Source organism: Rattus norvegicus, chromosome 7, assembly GCF_036323735.1.
Source record: "Rattus norvegicus strain BN/NHsdMcwi chromosome 7, GRCr8, whole genome shotgun sequence".
NCBI classification, from domain to species: Eukaryota; Metazoa; Chordata; class Mammalia; order Rodentia; family Muridae; genus Rattus; species Rattus norvegicus.
Window position 1 is genome coordinate 115,086,186 of NC_086025.1, and position 18,352 is coordinate 115,104,537.

Here is an 18,352-nt window from a genome sequence, read left to right on the forward strand (position 1 = left end):
CACACCTTCACACACTCATTCCCCGCTCTCTGCCTCCCTCCCCCCCCTCCCTCCCTCTCCACAGTCATCGCTGTGTGTGTGAAAGAGGAGCACCAGGACCTGCCCTCGCCTGACAGGTCACCCAGTCCACTGCTGCCTCTCCCCACCGAGAGTATCAAGCAAGAAAGGGACAGCTGAGACTTCCCTGGCATCAGCCTGGAGGCTGCCTGAAGCCAAGCCTGGTCACGAGCAAAGAGGGGGCCGGCTTTACTGTTCTGCAGCAAGTGTCCAGGGCCTCCCTCCGCCCTCTGCACAGGCCTGCTGACAGGTCAGCTTGAGTTCTAAGCTGGCACACTCATTGCACCTCAGCACACTGGAAAACGAGACTGATCCCCATGTGTCTACCCAGGCGAGTGGTGGAAGTAAGGCTATGGAGCAGCTGTAGGTGGGCAGCCCATGCTGACGCTGGGTGTGGACATAGCCACCTCTGCCCAAAATAAATTGAGCATCCTATACCTCCTGGGGGCACCCTGCCTGATGTCCCAGGAGCCCCACTGTGGCAGGTGATTGACCAAGGTAGTGGGTTTGAACTTTGACCTCAGGGATGGCAAGAACACTGACGTCTTTCTTAGAGGGAATGGTTGGGAAGACATATAGGGACCTGTGGCCCTAAGGGAAACATGGGCCAGGCTGCCTGCTGTTGGGCACAGGACCAGACAGTAGTTGACCCATGCAGTCTGGGGTGCTGACTGAGACCATCCTCTAGAGCTGAGCTTGGGTTGGACCTAAGGTTTCCATTCCCCTGCCTGGTCAGCAGGGCCACTGCTCAGCATACCGTCGCTACAGTGTTGGCTTTTGATTTCCCACTTAGACACTTTAGTTGTTTTTTTTTGTTTTGTTTTGTTTTGTTTTCTGGAGCTGGGGACCGAACCCAGGGCCTTGTGCTTGCTAGGCAAGCACTCTACCACTGAGCTAAATCCCCAGCCCCTAGTTGTTTATTTTTGAGACAGGGTCTATGTAGTACTTGCTGTTCTGGAGCTTGAGATGTAGCCCATGCAGATAAACTGATAGGGATCCCCCTGTCTCCGCCTCCTCGTGCTGGGATAAAGCTGTGCGTCCAGCCCCCAGCTAGACACTTTGGAACTGGTGGTGTAGCCCTCAGTATCATCTTGAACACCAGTTGGGGCTCCTGCAGTGCCCTTTGTGCTTCACTGGGTTTTGGACGAAGCAGTGAGGCCCCTGCTTCCTGTCATGTAGTGACTGTAGTGTGCTGCGTGACTATCTCGGTCAAGTCCCGTCAAGAAGATGAAAGTCCACAGCAAAAGGCAGGTTCGATTCCCAGTGCCTGCTCACAGCTGCCTGTATCTTGATCTGCAGGGGACCCTGTGCCTCTGGTTTCTGTGGATACAAATGTGTATGCCCTTAAAAATCATTAAAAAAAAAAAAAAACTTTGAAGAAAATAGTATCGGATGAGTCGACCTGGGCCCCTACGAGCGGATATTGGAGAAAGGTGGCCCAAGTGTGCCTTTAGATGTCTTAAGCATGAGGTCTCCTGACAAAAGAGGGTGGAGCTGGATGTTTGCCCTTCATTCCAGGCCTGGCCTCCCCAGACTCCCTGTCCTTCGATAGATGAGCAAAGGGAGGCAGGCTGTGGGCTCATTTGGTAGAACTTCAGAGCTGGGACTGACTGGGGCTTAGGCTGCTTCCCCTCCAGATTCTTGTTATTCCGTTAGAACAACAGAAACAAGCTCTCCTACAGCCCAAGCCAACCTCAGCTTCTGACCTCTCGCTTCCTGAATGCTGGGATTACAGATGTGTGCTACCACAGCTCTGGGAAACAAGTTCCTTGCAGAGTATATTCTGACATGGCCACTTCAGTGTCAAGTGTGAAGACAGCTGCCACACAGAGGGTAAAGCAGACTGCCCTCTGTCTCCATAACAACCATAGCTGTATTGTCATTGGTGGTTCTCGCAGCTCACCTGTCACTAGTTCCAACCCTGGCACAAAGTTGGAGTAGTAGTGTTAGTGATAACTAACAGAACTGATGCACAGAACTGATGTTGCTGATGTTAACAGGTCAGACTTGTGGTCTTACTAGGTAGCTCAGGCTGGCCCTCAACCCAACCTTGCTTCAGTTACAAAAGTTGTGGGACAAGGTCTTGTGAGTTGGTGGGTTCTGAGAATCAAGCCTGCCGCTCTAGCCCCTCTTGGAAGTGTGGATTTTTTTGCCTCCGCATGCCCATGGGTGGGAACTGAAGGTCTTGGAGTCTTAGCACTTGAGTTGCCGGCTAGCATCATTCTAAAATACCTTCCACACACCCCACTTCCTCCACTGAAGGCCTGCAGTGACCATTAGAGCAATTCTCAATCCTTCAGGAGCCCACTCCTTGTTTCTCAAACTTCTGCAGACCCAGTCTCAACGGACCTTCCATAACAAGCTAGGCTACACATTGGGGATATTTAAAAAAAAAAAAAAAAAAAAGATTTATTTATATGAGTGTTCTTGCTGTCTTCAGAAATACCAAAAGAGGGCATCAGATCCCATCACAGATGGTTGTGAGCCACCATGTGGTTCCTGGGAATTGAACTCAGGACCTCTGAAGAGCAGTCAGAGAAGCACCTCTCCAGCCTGCTAATTCATTTCGGATCTTGGCTTCATTCACAGATGTGAACAAAGGAAGGCTGAGGATAAAATGGTTGCTTAAATGTGCAGGATAAGTGGCAGCAATGGGGCAAGCCTGGGTTGATCTACAAATCACCGTTCCTGGACCACACTGAGTTTGGTGGGCTTCATGCAGAGTGCAAGAGCACTGCAGGTGTGGCCTGGCCTTCCTCCAGACCCTGGAGTGCCATCCTCCGTCAGCCCCAGGGGCGTGTGGGTGGTGACCTGAACTCAGCACGAGCTCTGAAGATCCCACCTCCAGTCAGCATGCACTTGGAAGGGGTGCAGTGGGTGTGGGCTGGCAGTGCATTTAGTGGGTAAAGGCACTTGGCACAAAGGACCTGAGTTTGATCCTGGAACCCTCATAGGAGGTGGAGAAAGTCACTCCCTTGGATCTCCCGCACACCATGACACATGCACCTGCACACATACAAATGTAAAGATTATATGTAAATACCAAGGGTGATGGCCATGGCTGGAGAGATGGCTCAGTGGGTAAAAGCACTGGCTGCTCTTCCAAAGGATCCAGGTTCAAATCCCAGCATCCACATGGTAGTTCATAGCTGTCTGTAATTCCAGTTCCAGGGCATTTGAAACCCTCACACACACATAGAGGCAGAACACCAAAGTAAATACAAGTTTAAAAGGGAGGAGGGGGCCCTCTTGGGCTATTTGTGGAGATATTCTCAGGTAGCACAGGGTGACCTTGAATTTATCCTACCTCCCAAGTACAAGATTACAACAGTTCCTCACCATCTCTGTCCCTCCATTTCTAGTGCTGGCACATGGACTGTAACTTGTCTAGAACAGGTCTGGAGGAAGGGTCATGCCCCTGAGTATCAATTCTGTAATTCAAGAAGGGCTTCTCTGTGTAGCCCTGACTGTCGTGGAACTCACTCTGTAGACAAGGCTGTTGGGGAACTCAGAAATCCGCCTGCCTCTGCCAGGAAGACTCGGAATAAAGGCATTCATTGCCACCACCACCTGGATTTGTACCCTGTAGCTTGAGATCTTGCTTTTCTTTGTGTGTGCACTTGCATGTGTGGTTATCAGGATAGCCATGGGTGCCAGCTCCTGCCTTCTACCTTCAGACGGTCTCTGCCCACCTCACCACCACCTGTCTCTCGTAGTCCTGCCTCTCCTGCCAGTGCTGGTGGAAGCCAAAGCTGTTAAGTGCCCTTGAGCTGGGATGACAAGCATTTGTGAGCCGCCCTACATGGGCGAAGGGAACCAAACTTGGGCTCTCTGCAAGAGCACGGAGACTCCGGGGTCTCTGTTGTTTGCAGTGAGCCCAGGCCGGCTGGCACATGAGCTTCTGGGAGTCTCCTGTCTCAGCCTCCCATCGCCCTGTAGAAGTGCTGGGTTATAGATGACCCTACTGTGTGTTTGGCTTTTATGGAGGCTCAGCCTCTCATGCTCATGTGGCAAGTGTACCCCAGACCCATAGTGAGGTATTCCTTCCCCACTCTAAACCTGCCTCCACAAGGAACAGTTTGTGGCTTAAACTGTGGTTCTCTAGAAGGCAACTGAACTCCCAGTAACTCAGAATCTGACCTCTTGGAATTAGGGCCTTCTATTAAGCTGATGTGATAAATTAAAAGGTCATTATATTTGAGCTGCCATCTTTATGAAGAGGGGTTGTACAGACTGATAAACGGAAGGAGGCCAGTATGAAGAGATGGAGGGTACCACACTGAAAGAGGCAGGTTAGAAATGTCACAGGTGGGCCGGAGAGATGGCTCAGTGGTTAAGAGCACTGACTGCTCTTCCAGAGAACATGAGTTCAATTCCCAGCACCCACATGGTGACTCACAACCATCTTAATGGGACCCGATACCCTCTTCTGGTGTGTCTGAAGACAGCTACAGTGTGCTTATATACAATAAAAAAACATTAGAAGGGGTTGGGGATTTAGCTCAGTGGTAGAGCGCTTGCCTAGCAAGTGCAAGGCCCTGGGTTCGGTCCCCAGCTCTGAAAAAAAAAAAAGAAAAAAGAAAAAGAAAAAACATTAGAAAAAAAGAAATGTCACAGGCCACCATTGGCCAGAAGCAGCAAGATAGGATCTTTTTATTCCAGGCTTCAGTTGAAAATCAACACTTTGATTTCCAACCTCAAACCTCCAGGACAGTCAGGCACATTGTTGTTGTACCCAGTTCGTGGTCCAGTCCCATGCAACCTCAGGAAACTAATATAAACACCATTTGATTGCCTCAAGTCTGCAAACACAGTTCGGGGAGGGGCCCGGCCTTCTCCCGCCTTCCCAGCACCTTTCTCTCTGCCCATCTTCTCCACGATATGGTGGAGGTGGACTCCGCACTTGGTCTTAATGTCTGCATCATCAGGGCCTCCTGCATCTTGGGGCTCACCCTGCAGCAGCCTGCTCAGCCTTCCTGGATACATCAAGGCACATTGCTACAACTGAGAGTTGAGGTCAGGCCCTGAGTATCACATCAAGGGATATAGCAACCTGTGACTGACAGGTGGTTGGGAGGCAGAGTCAGCACACCTGAACTTCACCTCCAACCCACAGGAGCCAGGTCTATGAGGTGGGGATGGAAGAGGGTGGGGCCCACACAGATCCAGGACAATCAGAAATGGATGAGTAAGTTGTGGCATCCAAAGGCATAAAGTCACTTCCTTAAAGTGTGAGGAGAAGGGACATGACTGCATCAAGCAAGGTGACTATGGGTCGTTGCCCAGCTCAGGAATCACAAGTCAGGACCAAGAAAAGCCGGGGCTCCCAGCAACTTTGGGACCCAGACCTCCTGCCCAAGGGCTAACCTCGTCTGTTCCTCAATGCCATCCGTGGATGGGAGTTCTCCTGGCACTGACCCCGGAGGTTGGTGTCCTCTTGGCCTTCCTGGCAATCCAGCCTGGGCAGGCTTCAAAGACAGAAGCTGCAGCCTTCACCTTCTGGCCACGGACACTGGGAGGGGTGGCACAGGTGGCGCCCACCCGCAGGTTCAGCCCCGTGAGCCATCTGAGGAGAAGGAGAGAGAGGTGGAGGATACGGGTAAGAGTCCCTGAGGAGTATGAGGAGGGTCAAGAACTTGAGGCGGTGTACAAGAGGAACAGCCTCTACTGAGTTCCCGTGGGGTTGGCCCACCTCCAAGTCACTTCAAGCTTCAGATCCCTTCTGTATAAAAAGGAGAGGAAAGTGGTGGCTGTGCTCACTATGTCCCAGGCACTGTATCATCACCGTATGTCTGCTAACACTGACTCTCTGGCAGCTACAACAGTGTGGACTGGACTGGATGAGGGCATCCCTTCCAGGGAGGCTATGGACTCATCTGGTAAAGCCTGAGAGCCTAGAGTTTAGGTTTGCTTGACCACAGAGTATTGTTCTATTAGAACAACAAAAACGGGGTCTCGTGCAGCTCAGGTCAACCTCAACTTCTGATCTATTGTTTACCTCCTGAGTGCTGTTTCAGATGTGTGCCGTCATACCTGTATTTATGAAGCACTAGAAACGGAACCCAGAGCTTTGTGCCTACATACTAGGCACTCTACAGGCTGAGCTCACCCCCAGCCTTTGCTACTGTGTTTTGAGGCAGGGCCTCATATCGTCCAGGCTGACTTCATCCTCCTGAGTCTGACCTCTACTTCCCACCTGCCAGGATTAGAGGCATAGCCATCGTGCTCAGATTCTCATTGCATTTTTATGTAACTGCCAAATGTGCCTGTTGTGTTTCTTGGGTCCCAGCACCCCAAACAAGGACAACCTCATCCTGATTTATGCAGGAATCAAACCTTAGTTTTGTGGCACCTGTGCCAGGCATGTCTATGGGACGTTATATCTTGATTAATAATGGATATGGGAGGGTCCAGTTCATTATAGGCCAACCCAGGTAGATGGTCCTGGATGGGGTGGGGAAGCAGTGCTCCTCCCTCATGTCTGTCCAGAGGGGCAGTTCCTGCCTGGAGCCCCTCTCCTTGCTTTCCTTGCTGAACTATATATAACCCGGAAGCTAAACACCATCCCAAGTCTAGTGGTGCCCAGCCACAGTCCCTCCGGGGAGATAGCTGGACTTGACTGCCAGCAGCTGGTACACCTCTGGTGGGAGGCCTGACGGGGGCACGCGGGGGGCGGGGAGGTGTGCGCGTACCTGTGCAGCGGGAGCAGCTGGCAGTCACAGTGGAAGGGGTTACCGCTGAGGTCGATGAGCTCCAGCCCGCTGAGCCACATCGGGGCAGGCAGGGACTGAAGTTGGTTCTGCTGCAGGTACAAGCCCTGGAGCCCTTTCCCCAGGCCTGAGAAGGCCCTGGGAGAAATCTGCAAGGAAGTGCCAAGTCCTGTTGTGAAACCTGCCAGGTGGGCTGTGTCAGGTCTGCGGGGAGCTCCATCCTCCTCCCAGCAGAGAGATGGAAGGCCCAGGGTGGTCTACGTTGGAGGGGCAGTGCTGAGGTTAGAACCCAGGTTGACCTTATTCCAAGTCACACAATGCCCACGTTCTTTCAGTTAGCCCCGAACCCCACCCTTACAATGGCCAAGACTCGTAGGGACTCTCAACTAGTTAAAGGCTCGGACTCAAGTTCTTCCGTGCCTCTAGCTGCACCTGAACTCCTTGAGGGCTGAGGGGAACGTTTGGCTTAGTGTTCTCGTGCCTGCCTAAAATGCTTGCCGAAGGAATGCACTTCTATGAACTTGTGCTTCCTACCTGCGCAACAGCCAGCACCCACCTGCTCCAGGTCACTGCTATTCAGGAAGAGCTGTTGCAGCGACCGCCCCACAGGCTGAAAGGCCCCATCGTGCAGAGCCCTGAATGGGTTCCTGGAGAGCTGCAGCTCCTTGAGTGCAGGCAGCCCCTCCAAGGCTCCAGTAGGCACCTGTCGCAGCTGGTTCCTGTCAAGGTGCAGCTTCTCCAGCTCCCGAGCTGGCCCTAGCGCCCCAGGTGAAACCTGGGTGATGTGATTCCCACTCAGGTAAAGGCCGCGCAAAGCCCGCGCTCCTGCCAGATCCCCAGGTGCCAGGCGGTCCACCGCGTTGTCCTGAAGGTGGAGAGAGAAGAGCCTGGGTAGGGCACGCAGAGCAGCCCCGGGGATCCTCAGGAAGCGGTTGTGCTCCAGGTACAGGTAGCCTAAGTTGGGGGCCCCTTCGAGGGCTGCAGCGCTCAGGCCCGAGAGCTGGTTGTTGGAGAGGTAGAGATAGACCAGGCCGTCCAGGCCCGCCAAAGCGCCCGGCTCCAGCTCCGCGATGCCGCAGTGCTGCAGGTGCAACGACACCAAGTGGCGCAGGCCCGGGAAGGCCGCGCGGGGCACCGAGGGGAAATGGTTGCGCCTCAGGTCCAGGAGCTGGGTGTCGTTGGGGAAGCCGCGGGGCACCGCCTGCAGGCCGCGGCCGTCGCAAGCGCTGTGCCGGGTCTCCCCGACGCACACGCAGGCGGGAGGGCAGGGCGTGGCCCACCGGGCCTCTTCGTGCAGGGAGCGAGGAGGGGAGCGGGGACCGGCCGGCCGGTCCTCATCCTCGTCCTCCGCCGCGTCTCCCGGGCAGCGCAGGTCTGAAGGCCGCAGCGTATCCAGGGTCTCGCCTCGCAGGCGCCGCGGTCCCCGGCACGCGCCGTCCGAGCGCACTCGAGCGCGCACCAGCCACTCGAGCAGGGGCCGCGCGTGGCAGGCGCACCACAGTGGGTTGCCCTGCAACCGCAGCCGGCGTAGCTGGCCCGGGACTTGCAGCGGGGGCAGGGTGGTCAGCTGGTTCCCGCGGAGGTCAAGGGTGTGCAGGCGCGGGCAGTGGGCGAAGGCCCGGGGGCCCAGGGCCTGCAGGGACCCGTGATCCAGGGCGAGCTCCCGCAGGCCGGGCAGCGCCAGGCCATCCTCCTCTCCGGTGTAGGTGAGCGGGTTGTGGCCCAGCTCCAGGCGCGCCAGGCTACGGGCCTGGGACAGGGCGGCCCCCGGCAGGGCCTGCAGCTCATTGTGGTGCAGGCTGAGCCGGCGCAGCACGGGCAGGCCTGCCAGAGCCTCGGGGGCCAGTACACTGAGCGCGTTGTGAGACAGTTGCAGCCAGCGAGTGCGCATCAGCCCCTGGAAGGCCATAGCGGGCAGATAGACCAAGGCGTTGTGGGCCAAATTGAGAGTGGCCAAGGAGCCCAGGGCGCCGAAGGTCCCCGGCCGCAGCTCCTCCAACATGTTCCTCTCCAGCTCCAAGCGCCTCAGTGAGCCCAGCCCGTCCAGTGCCTCCTGGGGCAGCGAGCTCAGGCGGTTGGAAGCCAGGTTGAGGAAGAGCAGGCGGCCCAGGCCACGGAAGGCACCCTCGGCCACCTGCTCCACCTGACAGTGCTGCAGGTCCAGATGTGTGAGGTACGGCAGGTCCTGGAAGGCAGCTGGAGGGATGACCTTCAACATATTACCCTGGAGGTCCAGCCTCTGGGTCAGCTGTAGACAGGAGCCACACAGACACGCGAGCATTAGCCTCTCTCTCTTTAGCCACCAAGCAGCCCTTACTGTGATCTTTTCCTTTTTGTCCTTGCTTTTCTTGGCTTACTTTCTGATTAATTCATAACACCACAGGGCAAAAAGAGTATCTTATCCAGGCACACCCCCAGTTCACCCCAGGACCCGTCACGAATATATTATTTATTATTTATAGGTCACCTAGGTATTTCAGTCACACAAAAAGGATTTTAAATAAATTACACTGTTACTGGCTTGTTTAGGTTTTTGTTGTTACTGCTGATAGTGTTTGTTTGTTTTAAACGTGGTTGTGGCTAGCCTGGAACTCACTCTGTAGACCAAGCTGGTCTTGTACTCAGAGATCTGCCTGCCTCTGCCTCCTGAGTCCTGGGGTTAAAGGTGTGTGTCGTTGGATTTTTGCCTTTACCAGTTATTTGTCTTCCTATTTAGAGCTCAAAGAGCAGGATCCAGCCAGACAGTGGTAGAGTCATTGGTGTAGCCCCAGCTCTGCCACCCTTCCCTTCTTGCTACACTGCCAACCCATGCTGGGGTTTCCCCCTCTCCTGACCTCAGGGATGGTGTCTGGCACCTCGGTGAGGTTCTGGTGCTGGCAGGTAACATGCCGTCTGGAGTTGTCGCAGACACAGGTTTGTGGGCATCGCTGGGCAGCTACGTTCCAAGCCGGACTCAGGAACATCATAAGCAGCAGCAGGGTGAAGCTCTGGGGCCTCGGAGAGGAGAGTGAGAGCTGCTGTCCATGGGGCATCAATGCTAGTGGGTACTGAACCCCTGGTACAGGACAGCCAACTCCTGCCTCACAGCTCCAGGTCTCCGTTCTCTGAGCACAGGAAAGTGCTGTGACCTGGTTTTCTTCCCTCACCTCGGAGGGGGGGGGGCGCGGGGGGGAGGCAGAAGCTTCTGTAATCAGCCCTGGTTTATTGGGGGTGTGGTTGGGGGGGCTAAGATGTAGAAAGTTCAGAGTCTCGACTCTGCCCAGTGGCTCTGGACTTCAGTTTGGCAGCAGGAGGGAAGGCCCAGACCTAGCCCAGGTTTTAGGGTGAACTGGGAGGGCCAGATGTTGAAGAGCCTGAGAGACCCTGTCATGGTAAGCAGGCAGCCCAGGCCTGTGTCCTCTTGTTACCTGAGTCCACACAGCTGACTGGCCTGCGTGTGACAGGGGACCTGAGGGCCCAGGTTATGTACTGCAGAGCAGATAGCTCTCACATGTCCATTTATTGATGCACCCACCCACACATCCATCCCTCTGCCTCATAATGGCAGCCACTTGCTTGTTTCTTAGGGATGGTTTTTGCCACCATGGCTCTTCTGGCCTCCCCAGTGCTCCACCTGACAGCCAAAGGGAATTTTCCAGACTACAGATAGGATCCTAGTACTCCCCACAGAAAGCTCCCGAGTGTCTAGCTGTCCCCATTAGTGAAAAGTCCCAACTCCTGATGCCTCAAGAAGAAAGTAGAGATTCTCCATCACACACCTCGAGTGGCACTGCCCACGGTACAGGCCCAGCAGCAGTGAATCCTCTCAGCTCCTCCTCTTCTATGCTTGGGTCCCAGGTAAACTCTGAGCTGCCTTCCCTGACGTGGGGCTGAAACACCACCCCATGGACCTCCCCATAGTCTCTCCCAGGATTGCTAATGTCTGGCTTTGTCTCTCTTTAGTACCAGAATTTACCCCATTCTTAGTGCTGGCGGCCTTCTCTAGACTCTGGCTTGAGGGTCAGGGTAGGAAGGGGGCGGTTAGGCTGATACCTGAAGAGAGAAAGGTTCAGGGCAAAGAGGGCTGCCACGGATCCCTGAAGGCTACAAAGGGCAACACCACAGGAACAGCTACATCTGGAGCTGTTTTAGGGGCTACCTCTGAGGTACCTCAGGTACAGGAAGGTCCGGTGGCTCTGCAGCCAGCCTCTTGGACGCATGAGCAGATGTAAGTAGTCATCTCTAGCCATCTAGTTCATCTATGGCTCCCTTGCACCCCCAGGGCCCCAAAACTTACCTCTCCATGCTGACTGGAACTGCCAGCCCCGTCTGGAGGCCCCACACAAGGGAAAGACCAGGGACAGTCCTTGCCTGGTCACCAGCAGTACCCACCCCCCTTTGCCCATGGGCTCAGCAGCCAGGACAGAGCTGAATGGGCAGCATTGTGAGCATCCGGGCAGAGCTGGGGCTTCCCCAGGCTGTGGCCAGGGGGTGGGAGCAGCGGCTGGAGTTACAGGCTGCCTGTGCGGCACAGGCTTAACAACGTGGCCCAGACCGAGTCCTTGGACCAGAGGGTGGGCGTGGGTGGCAATGGGGAGGGGGGGTGCCTGGAGGAGCTTTCGGGTGGGTCAGCATCACTGGACTCCTGCAGACTCTGGGACCCTCTGAAGGAGTATTCAGCAGCTGAAAGTTAAAACCTAGCTCACTAGGCTGCTGCAGGAGTTGAGGTAGGAACCTGCAAACCCAGGCACGCGGCTTCTTTAACTCCTTCCTTTCTGTGAACTTAAGCACTCACATACACTGAAGCTACCACACACAACGTATCTTGCAAGTATTTTCCATCTCACTTTAACGTATTCTTGAGGCTATCTGAATTGATGCCCAGAGCCATATCCATTTCCCAATGGATTATATGGTGTTTTCATTCTATAAACAGATCTGAGGCATAAACCAGATGGTGGTGTACACCTCAGGAGACTGGGACAGAAGGATTAAAAATGTACCAGCTTACCATCGTCTGAGATATTTTAAATAAATTTATTTATTTATTTATTTAAGATGTGGCCTACACGTGTGCAGGGCATTGTAGCATGGCTGGTACCCATAGAGGCCAGAAGAGGGAGCCAGAGCCCCCAAGGTGGGAGCACAGATCTCCATCAACCTCCATTGATTGTTGGGACCCAGGTCCTCTATAAGAGCAGCCAGCGTGCTCAACCAGTGAGCCACCTGTCTGGTCCTGTCTTAGATATTTTATTGCCCCTCCTTTTGTTTTTTGGTTCGTGGTGGAGTTAGAAATTCAAGGCCAGACTTAGGCTATCTAGCAAGTTAAAGGTGCATTTAAGCATGCATCTCTGGAGCACATACACATTTCAAAACTTCCAAGGCTGGACATGGTGGTGCACACCTTTAGTTCCAAGAAAAGCCTGAATCTCTGAATTCAAGGCCAGACACAGCTACACAGTGTGACACTGTCTAAAAAAAGAAAAACAAACCAATCCACAAACCCCCTGCATCAATAGGCTGCACAGCTGGATCCCAGCAAACACTCGTACATTTTCAGACGCACGTTTCTGGCCTGTGGTAGCTTTCATTTTTCAGTTTGCTTGGCCCTTTGAGAGGGGTATTATGTAACCCTGGCTGGATTCAAAGTTGCTATGCATCTGAAACTGATCTTGGACCCTGGCTGCGGCTTTAAAGTGCTGGGACAACAGGTGCGTGCCATCCAGTTTGGCCAGCTTATGCATAGCTGTTTTACTGTTTTTTAAAGTTTCTCTGTGTGGCCCTGGCTGTCCTGGAACTCACTCTGTAGACCAGACTACTGGCCTCAGACTCAGAGATCTGCCTAAGTCTGCCTCCCAAGTGGTGGGATTAAAGGCGTGCACCACCACTGCCCCCAGCTGGGTTGTTTTTGTTTGTTCTCCCAAGACAGTTTCTCTGTAGCCCTGACCGAAACTCACTCTATAGACCAGGCTGGCCTTGAACACAGAGATCCTCCTGCCTTTACTTACTGAGAGCTGGGATCAAAGTGTGCACCACCACTGTCCAGCTTCAGGCTTGTAGTTTTGATTTTTTTCCCCTTATGTTTACAGGTGTTTAGCCTGCATGTTTATGTGTGCCACACACATGCAATGCACATGGAGGCCAGAAGAGGGCAATGGATCCTCCAGAACTGGAATCTCAGATGGCTACAGACCATTTACATGTGTACTGGGAATCAAACCCAGGTCATCTAGAACAGCCTGGTTGTAGGTTTGTTTTGTTTTGTTTTTTTTTAAGATTTATTCATTTATTATATATGAGTACACTGTAGCTGTCTTCAGACACACCAGAAGAGGGCATTGGATCCCATTACAGATGGTTGTGAGCCACCATGTGGTTGCTGGGAATTGAACTCAGGACCTCTGGAAGAGCAGTCGGGTGCTCTTAACCGCTGAGCCATCTCTCCAGCCCCTGGTTGTAGTTTTTAGATTTTTAGTTTTTTTTTTTTTTTTTTTTTTTTTGGTTCTTTTTTTCGGAGCTGGGGACCGAACCCAGGGCCTTGCGCTTCCTAGGTAAGCGCTCTACCACTGAGCTAAATCCCCAGCCCCAGATTTTTAGTTTTTTACATTTATTTGCACATGCAAGTGCGACAGCGAGTGTGAAGGTCAAAGGATAGCTTGCAGGAGTCTGTTCTCCTGTGTGGACTCTAGGATCTAACTCAGGCTTTCAGGCTTGGAAGAAAGTACTTCATCCATTGAGTCCTCTCACTGGCTCTGCTTGGATGTATTTTAAAGAATATCTCACATAGCCTGGGATAGCCTTAAATACACTGTAGCCAAGGATGACCCCAAACACAAAATCCTCTTCCTTTTACCCTATTTCAAGGGGGGAGGGGATGTAGAAAAAAAAAAAAACCTTATTTCTCCTGAAATTATGTGTGCTTTCTTTTTTTTTTTTTTTTTTTTTTTTTTTTTTTTTGGTTCTTTTTTTTCGGAGCTGGGGACCGAACCCAGGGCCTTGCGCTTCCTAGGTAAGCGCTCTACCACTGAGCTAAATCCTCAGCCCCTTATGTGTGCTTTCTGGTCCAGTGAGTACCATTCTTTTTTTTTTTCTTCCCCAGATGGAATCTCTATTGCACCAGCTGCCTTCAAATTCCAGAACTCAAAGCCAGGCAGTGCTGGCACACACCTTTACAACAGTACTCAGGAGGCAGAGACAGTCAGGAGGATGTCTCAGTTCAAGGCCAGCCTGGTCTATAGAGTGAGTTCCAGGACACCCAGGGCTATATAGAGAAACTCTATTTCAAACAAAACAAAATTATGTGCATGGGGATTTGCATGAGTGTAGGTACCCAAGAAATTGAGAAGAGGGCATTGGATTTTCTGGAGCTAGAATTACGGGTAGCTTGAGAGATACCTGACGTGGGTGCTAGGAATGGAAATCCAGTCCTGTTAGAACAGTATGTAGCCCTGGCTGTTCTGGATTCGCTTTGAAGACCATGCTGGTCTAGAACGCCTAGAGATCTGCCTCCCAAAGTTTGGGGATTAAAGGTATGTACCATTTGTAAGTGGACATTTTTGTTTTGTAAAGTTTCGCCTTTTTCCCCAGATGAAATCTCACTCTGAATGCTGCAACCCAGGCTGTTCTCAAATTCAGAGCAATTTCTTTGCCTTGCCTCCCAACCACGTGGACCACCACACCCACATTTGGAGGATCAGTCTTTCTCCATTAGGGTGTGAGCGGTGGGCTTCCTATGGCTTTTACAAGGCATTCTCATTCTTCTCCTAGCTTGAGTGTATGAGACCATGTGCATTCACAAACCTTTGTAGGTCAGAAGTGTGTTAAACCCCCTGAAATTGGACTTAAAGGCTATTGTGGGTTCTGAGCCTAGGCCCTCTGCAAGAGCAGTATATATTCTTAGCTTCTGAGCCATCCTCTAGCCCCAAATCATGGTGTATTTATTAGTTTTTTTTAGCTCTAGTAGGCACTGCAGTTTCACAGCATTTTAGGAGAACCTAGAATGTTGAACACTTGTGGGTTGTTCCTTCAAAGGAAGGGATGCATAACCGGTTGTCCACCCAGAAAGTCAGCTAATAGCCTGATGCCCTCTGCACTCATCTGTGTGGCCAAGAACATGTGGGGTCCCCCTAGACCGATATGAGCTTGTTTTTCTGTCTCTAGAACCGATCTCCTGAAGGTGTCATGTGCACTTTACAAAGTATCTCCAGTCTGATCTTTAGACTACTTTGTTCCTCGAGATTTGTGTATGTTTTTTTAAAAAGATTTATTTATTATATGTAAGTACACTATAGCTGTCTTCAGACACACCAGAAGAGGGCATCGGATCCCATTAGATGGTCGAGAGCGGGTTGGGGATTTAGCTCAGTGGTAGAGCGCCTGGGTTCGGTCCCTAGCTCAGAAAAAAAGAAAAAAAAAAAGTTAAAAACAGATGGTTGTGAGCCACCATGTGGTTGCTGGGATTTGAACTCAGAACCTCTGGAAGAGCAGTCTGTGCTCTCAATCCCTGAGCCATCTCTCCAGCCCTTGTGTATGTTTTATTGTACATGATTGTTAGTTACCAGGAAAGTAATTACCAACTTGTGCTGTCCTTAAGTATGCCTAAGATAAACTAACCAGGTCAGCCTCGGAAGTGAATCAACAAGCGCTACAAACTGCCTTCTTGCCTCCTGTAGACTGTTACTCTGCTGACCCCCAAAATGAATGGCCCACAGAGATGCTGGACACTGAATCTGGGTCCTCTAAAAGGATAACCAGTGTTGCTGATAACCATTTAGCCATCTCTCCAGCCCAAATGTGTAGCCCTGGCTGTTCTAGAACTCTTTTTTTTTTTTTGGTTCTTTTTTTTTCGGAGCTGGGGACCGAACCCAGGGCCTTGCGCTTCCTAGGCAAGCGCTCTACCACTGAGCTAAATTCCCCCCCCCCCCCTTAGAACTCTTATCTGTAGACCAGGCTGCTCTGCACCTGGAGATCCACCTGCTTCTGTATCCTGAGTGCTGGGATTAAAGGTATGAGCTGGCACAGCTAGGCTCCCATATTAACATGCAGCCTATTACCCTGCAAATAAGAAAGTAGGTGGGCCTGTGTGCTATGTATCCATGAACGCTGATTCCCTCAGAGGCCAGATATTAGATCTTCCAGAACTACCATGTGTGGGTGCTGGGAACTGAGCTCAGGGCCTGTGCAAGAGCAACGCACACTCTTAACCATTGAGTGATCTTTCAGCTCGTTTTGGTTTTGAGGTAGCCCTGGCTGGCTGGGAGATCAACCGCGTAAGCCAGGCTGGCTTTGAACCTAAGTGATCTTCTGCCTTCTATGTGTGCTTTTGAGACAAAATGTCACCATGTAGCTTGGCCCCATTTTTTCTTCAGATTTGTGTGGTTTTTTTATTAAGTATATTTTACGTGCATGTGTATCTGTGCAACATGTGTGTGCCTGGTCCCTGCAAAGGTCAAAGGGATCCAGACCCCCTAGGACTAGAGTTGTGAACTGCTATGTGGGTGCCCAGAAGTGGACCAAATCCTTTGCAAGAACAGCAAATGCTTCTAATCACTGAGTCAACACTCCAGCCCTGGCTTTGACTTCCCAGTGTTTCTACTTCAGCTTCCTAGGTTTTGAACTGTCCTGCATCTCAGTGAAAAACCTTATCATACTGTATGATCTTTTCAGCTTTTATTTTTGTTTGAGTTTTTTGAGATAGGGCCTCATGTAGCCCAGGCTTGCCTTGAACTCAATATGCAACTGAAAGAACATTTTAAATTCTGATCCTTCTGCCTCCACTGAGTGCTAAAAAAACTATATGCCATACGGCAATGTCAGTTTATGCCCAAACTTCATGAATGTTAGGCAAAAACTCTTTTTTTTTTTTTTTTTTTTTCCGGAGCTGGGGACCAAACACAGGGCCTTGCGCTTGCTAGGTAAGCGCTCTACCACCGAGCTAAATCCCCAACCCCAGGCAAAAACTCTGAATGACATCTCTGTTCCCTTTTGGGCTTGTTTTTTCCCCAGACAGGGTTTTCCTATGTAGGCCTGTCCTGGAACTTGCTCTTTAGATCAGGCTGGCCCAAACCACCTGCCTTGGCATCACCGTTGCCTGGCTCATCTAATTAAAACGTTTATTGGGTATGTGTATAAAATAAGAGTGTGCATAACTACAGTTTATTTATGGAGATTAGAACACAACTTGCAGAGTTTCTCTCATAGGACATGGGCCCTCGGGGACTGAATTCTGGTTGTTGGGCTTAGAGCTAAGTGTCTTTACCTACACAGCCATCTCTCCAGCCCTTAATTTTATGTGTATACACGGTTACTGTGTTTTTCACACTTCACGGGGGGGGGGGGGGGTGCAAAGGCATCACAGCATAGGTAGAGGCCAGAAGACAACTTGGGGGATTTGGTTCTCTATTGTGAGTTCTCAAAATTAAATTCAAGCTTAGGCAAACACCTTTATCCGAAGAGCCTTCTTGCTAATTTTTTAAGAGATGTGTTTTAGATCTGGAGATACGGTGAGATGGAGGAGTACAGGACCTGGTTCACTTCCCAGAACCCACATGGAGTTCAGACGCCTGCAACCTCAAATTCTAGGGGACCTGATATCCTCATACACACATGCATACATGCAGGGAAAACCACCAATCCACATAAAAAATAAATTTTAGAAATTAAAAAAAAATTATTGTATGAGCATTTCACCAGCATGTGTATTACCCCAGAGGGCAGGAGATGGAACTCAGTATGGTACCATGTACTGCTGCTTAACAACACAAATGGCCGACTGCAGGTCAGTAAAGAATGTTAATGTTTATTGTAGGAGGGTGGTGGTGCATGCCTTTAACCCCAGCACTTGAAAGGCAGGGGGCAGATGAATGTCTGGATTAGAGGGCAGCCTGGTCTACAGAGTGCCAGTACAGCCAAGGTTATACAGAAAAACCTGTCCTGAGAAACAAAACTAGCTTTATGGCTGGAGAGATGGCTCAGTGGTCAAGAGCACTGACTGCTCTTCCAGAGGTCCTGAGTTCAAAGCCCACACGGTGGCTCACAACTCCAACACCCTCATACAAGCATACATGTAGCCAAGACACCAATGGCCACAAAAGGTTTACTCTCGTGGTTCAGTTCCCAGCACCCACATGGCCACTCACAATATCCTGCAGCTCCAGTTTCAGGGGCTTCAACTGTCTGGAGCGCAAGTTACGGACAGTAAATGTAAGCTACATATGGGTTTTGGGAACCCAACTGGACATTTCAGAGCAGCCAGTGTGCTCAGCCACCAAGCCATCTCTCCATCAGCGAAAGCAAAGCAGAACTGAGCATGTGTGGAAGAACTGGGCACTACCAGCCTGCTGGGAGGGAGGGGAAGCTCTGGCCTGAGGCAAAGGATGGGGAGGTAACATGGAGGAATGAGCCTCGTGTCACCTACTGGACTGGAAGGTAAGCAGGCCTCTGCCACATGCCATCCTACTGGCTTCACATCTGAACCTCAGGACTTTTTAGAATCCTCAGTACCTGAAGGTTTCCCTCCTCACCAACAACTGTTCACACAGTGGGACGCTATTGCAAAGTCTCCAGGCTAGACCAAGAGTTCCTCCAGCTCAGGTCTGTAGACTGAA

The 18,352-nt window shown here is 51.5% G+C and overlaps 2 protein-coding genes and 1 long non-coding RNA gene across 9 annotated transcripts in view; 2 read left to right on the forward strand and 1 right to left on the reverse strand.

Annotated features, from left to right (window-relative positions):
* The window catches only part of L3mbtl2 (L3MBTL histone methyl-lysine binding protein 2), a 21,199-nt gene extending 19,759 nt beyond the window's left edge, over window positions 1-1,440 (forward strand). For 2 of the 4 annotated variants that reach the window (XM_017594794.3, XM_039078957.2), the window contains exon 16: window positions 65-1,440. In XM_017594794.3, the coding sequence (XP_017450283.1) occupies window positions 65-177 (113 nt within the window). In that variant the 3' untranslated portion in view covers window positions 178-1,440. The remainder of the gene's footprint in view (window positions 1-64) is intronic. The other 2 variants (XM_008765711.4, NM_001033695.2) reach the window with 2 other exon arrangements.
* The window catches only part of Chadl (chondroadherin-like), a 12,119-nt gene extending 739 nt beyond the window's left edge, over window positions 1-11,380 (reverse strand). Inside the window, exons 1-6 of one of the 4 annotated variants that reach the window (XM_063264684.1) lie at window positions 11,044-11,380; window positions 9,602-9,761; window positions 7,324-9,015; window positions 6,750-6,916; window positions 5,425-5,623; window positions 4,682-5,061 (exon numbers count right to left, since the gene is read on the reverse strand). In XM_063264684.1, the coding sequence (XP_063120754.1) occupies window positions 5,437-5,623; window positions 6,750-6,916; window positions 7,324-9,015; window positions 9,602-9,761; window positions 11,044-11,051 (2,214 nt within the window). In that variant the 5' untranslated portion in view covers window positions 11,052-11,380 and the 3' untranslated portion in view covers window positions 4,682-5,061; window positions 5,425-5,436. Of the gene's footprint in view, window positions 1-4,681; window positions 5,624-6,749; window positions 6,917-7,323; window positions 9,016-9,601; window positions 9,762-11,043 lie in introns of those variants that run through there. The other 3 variants (XM_063264686.1, XM_063264685.1, XM_008765809.4) reach the window with 3 other exon arrangements.
* LOC120093698 (uncharacterized) lies at window positions 11,363-17,867 on the forward strand. Its single transcript, XR_005487271.2, has 2 exons — window positions 11,363-12,995; window positions 13,846-17,867. It is a non-coding gene; the product is annotated as an uncharacterized LOC120093698 (long non-coding RNA).
* Window positions 17,868-18,352: the final 485 nt, after the last annotated feature.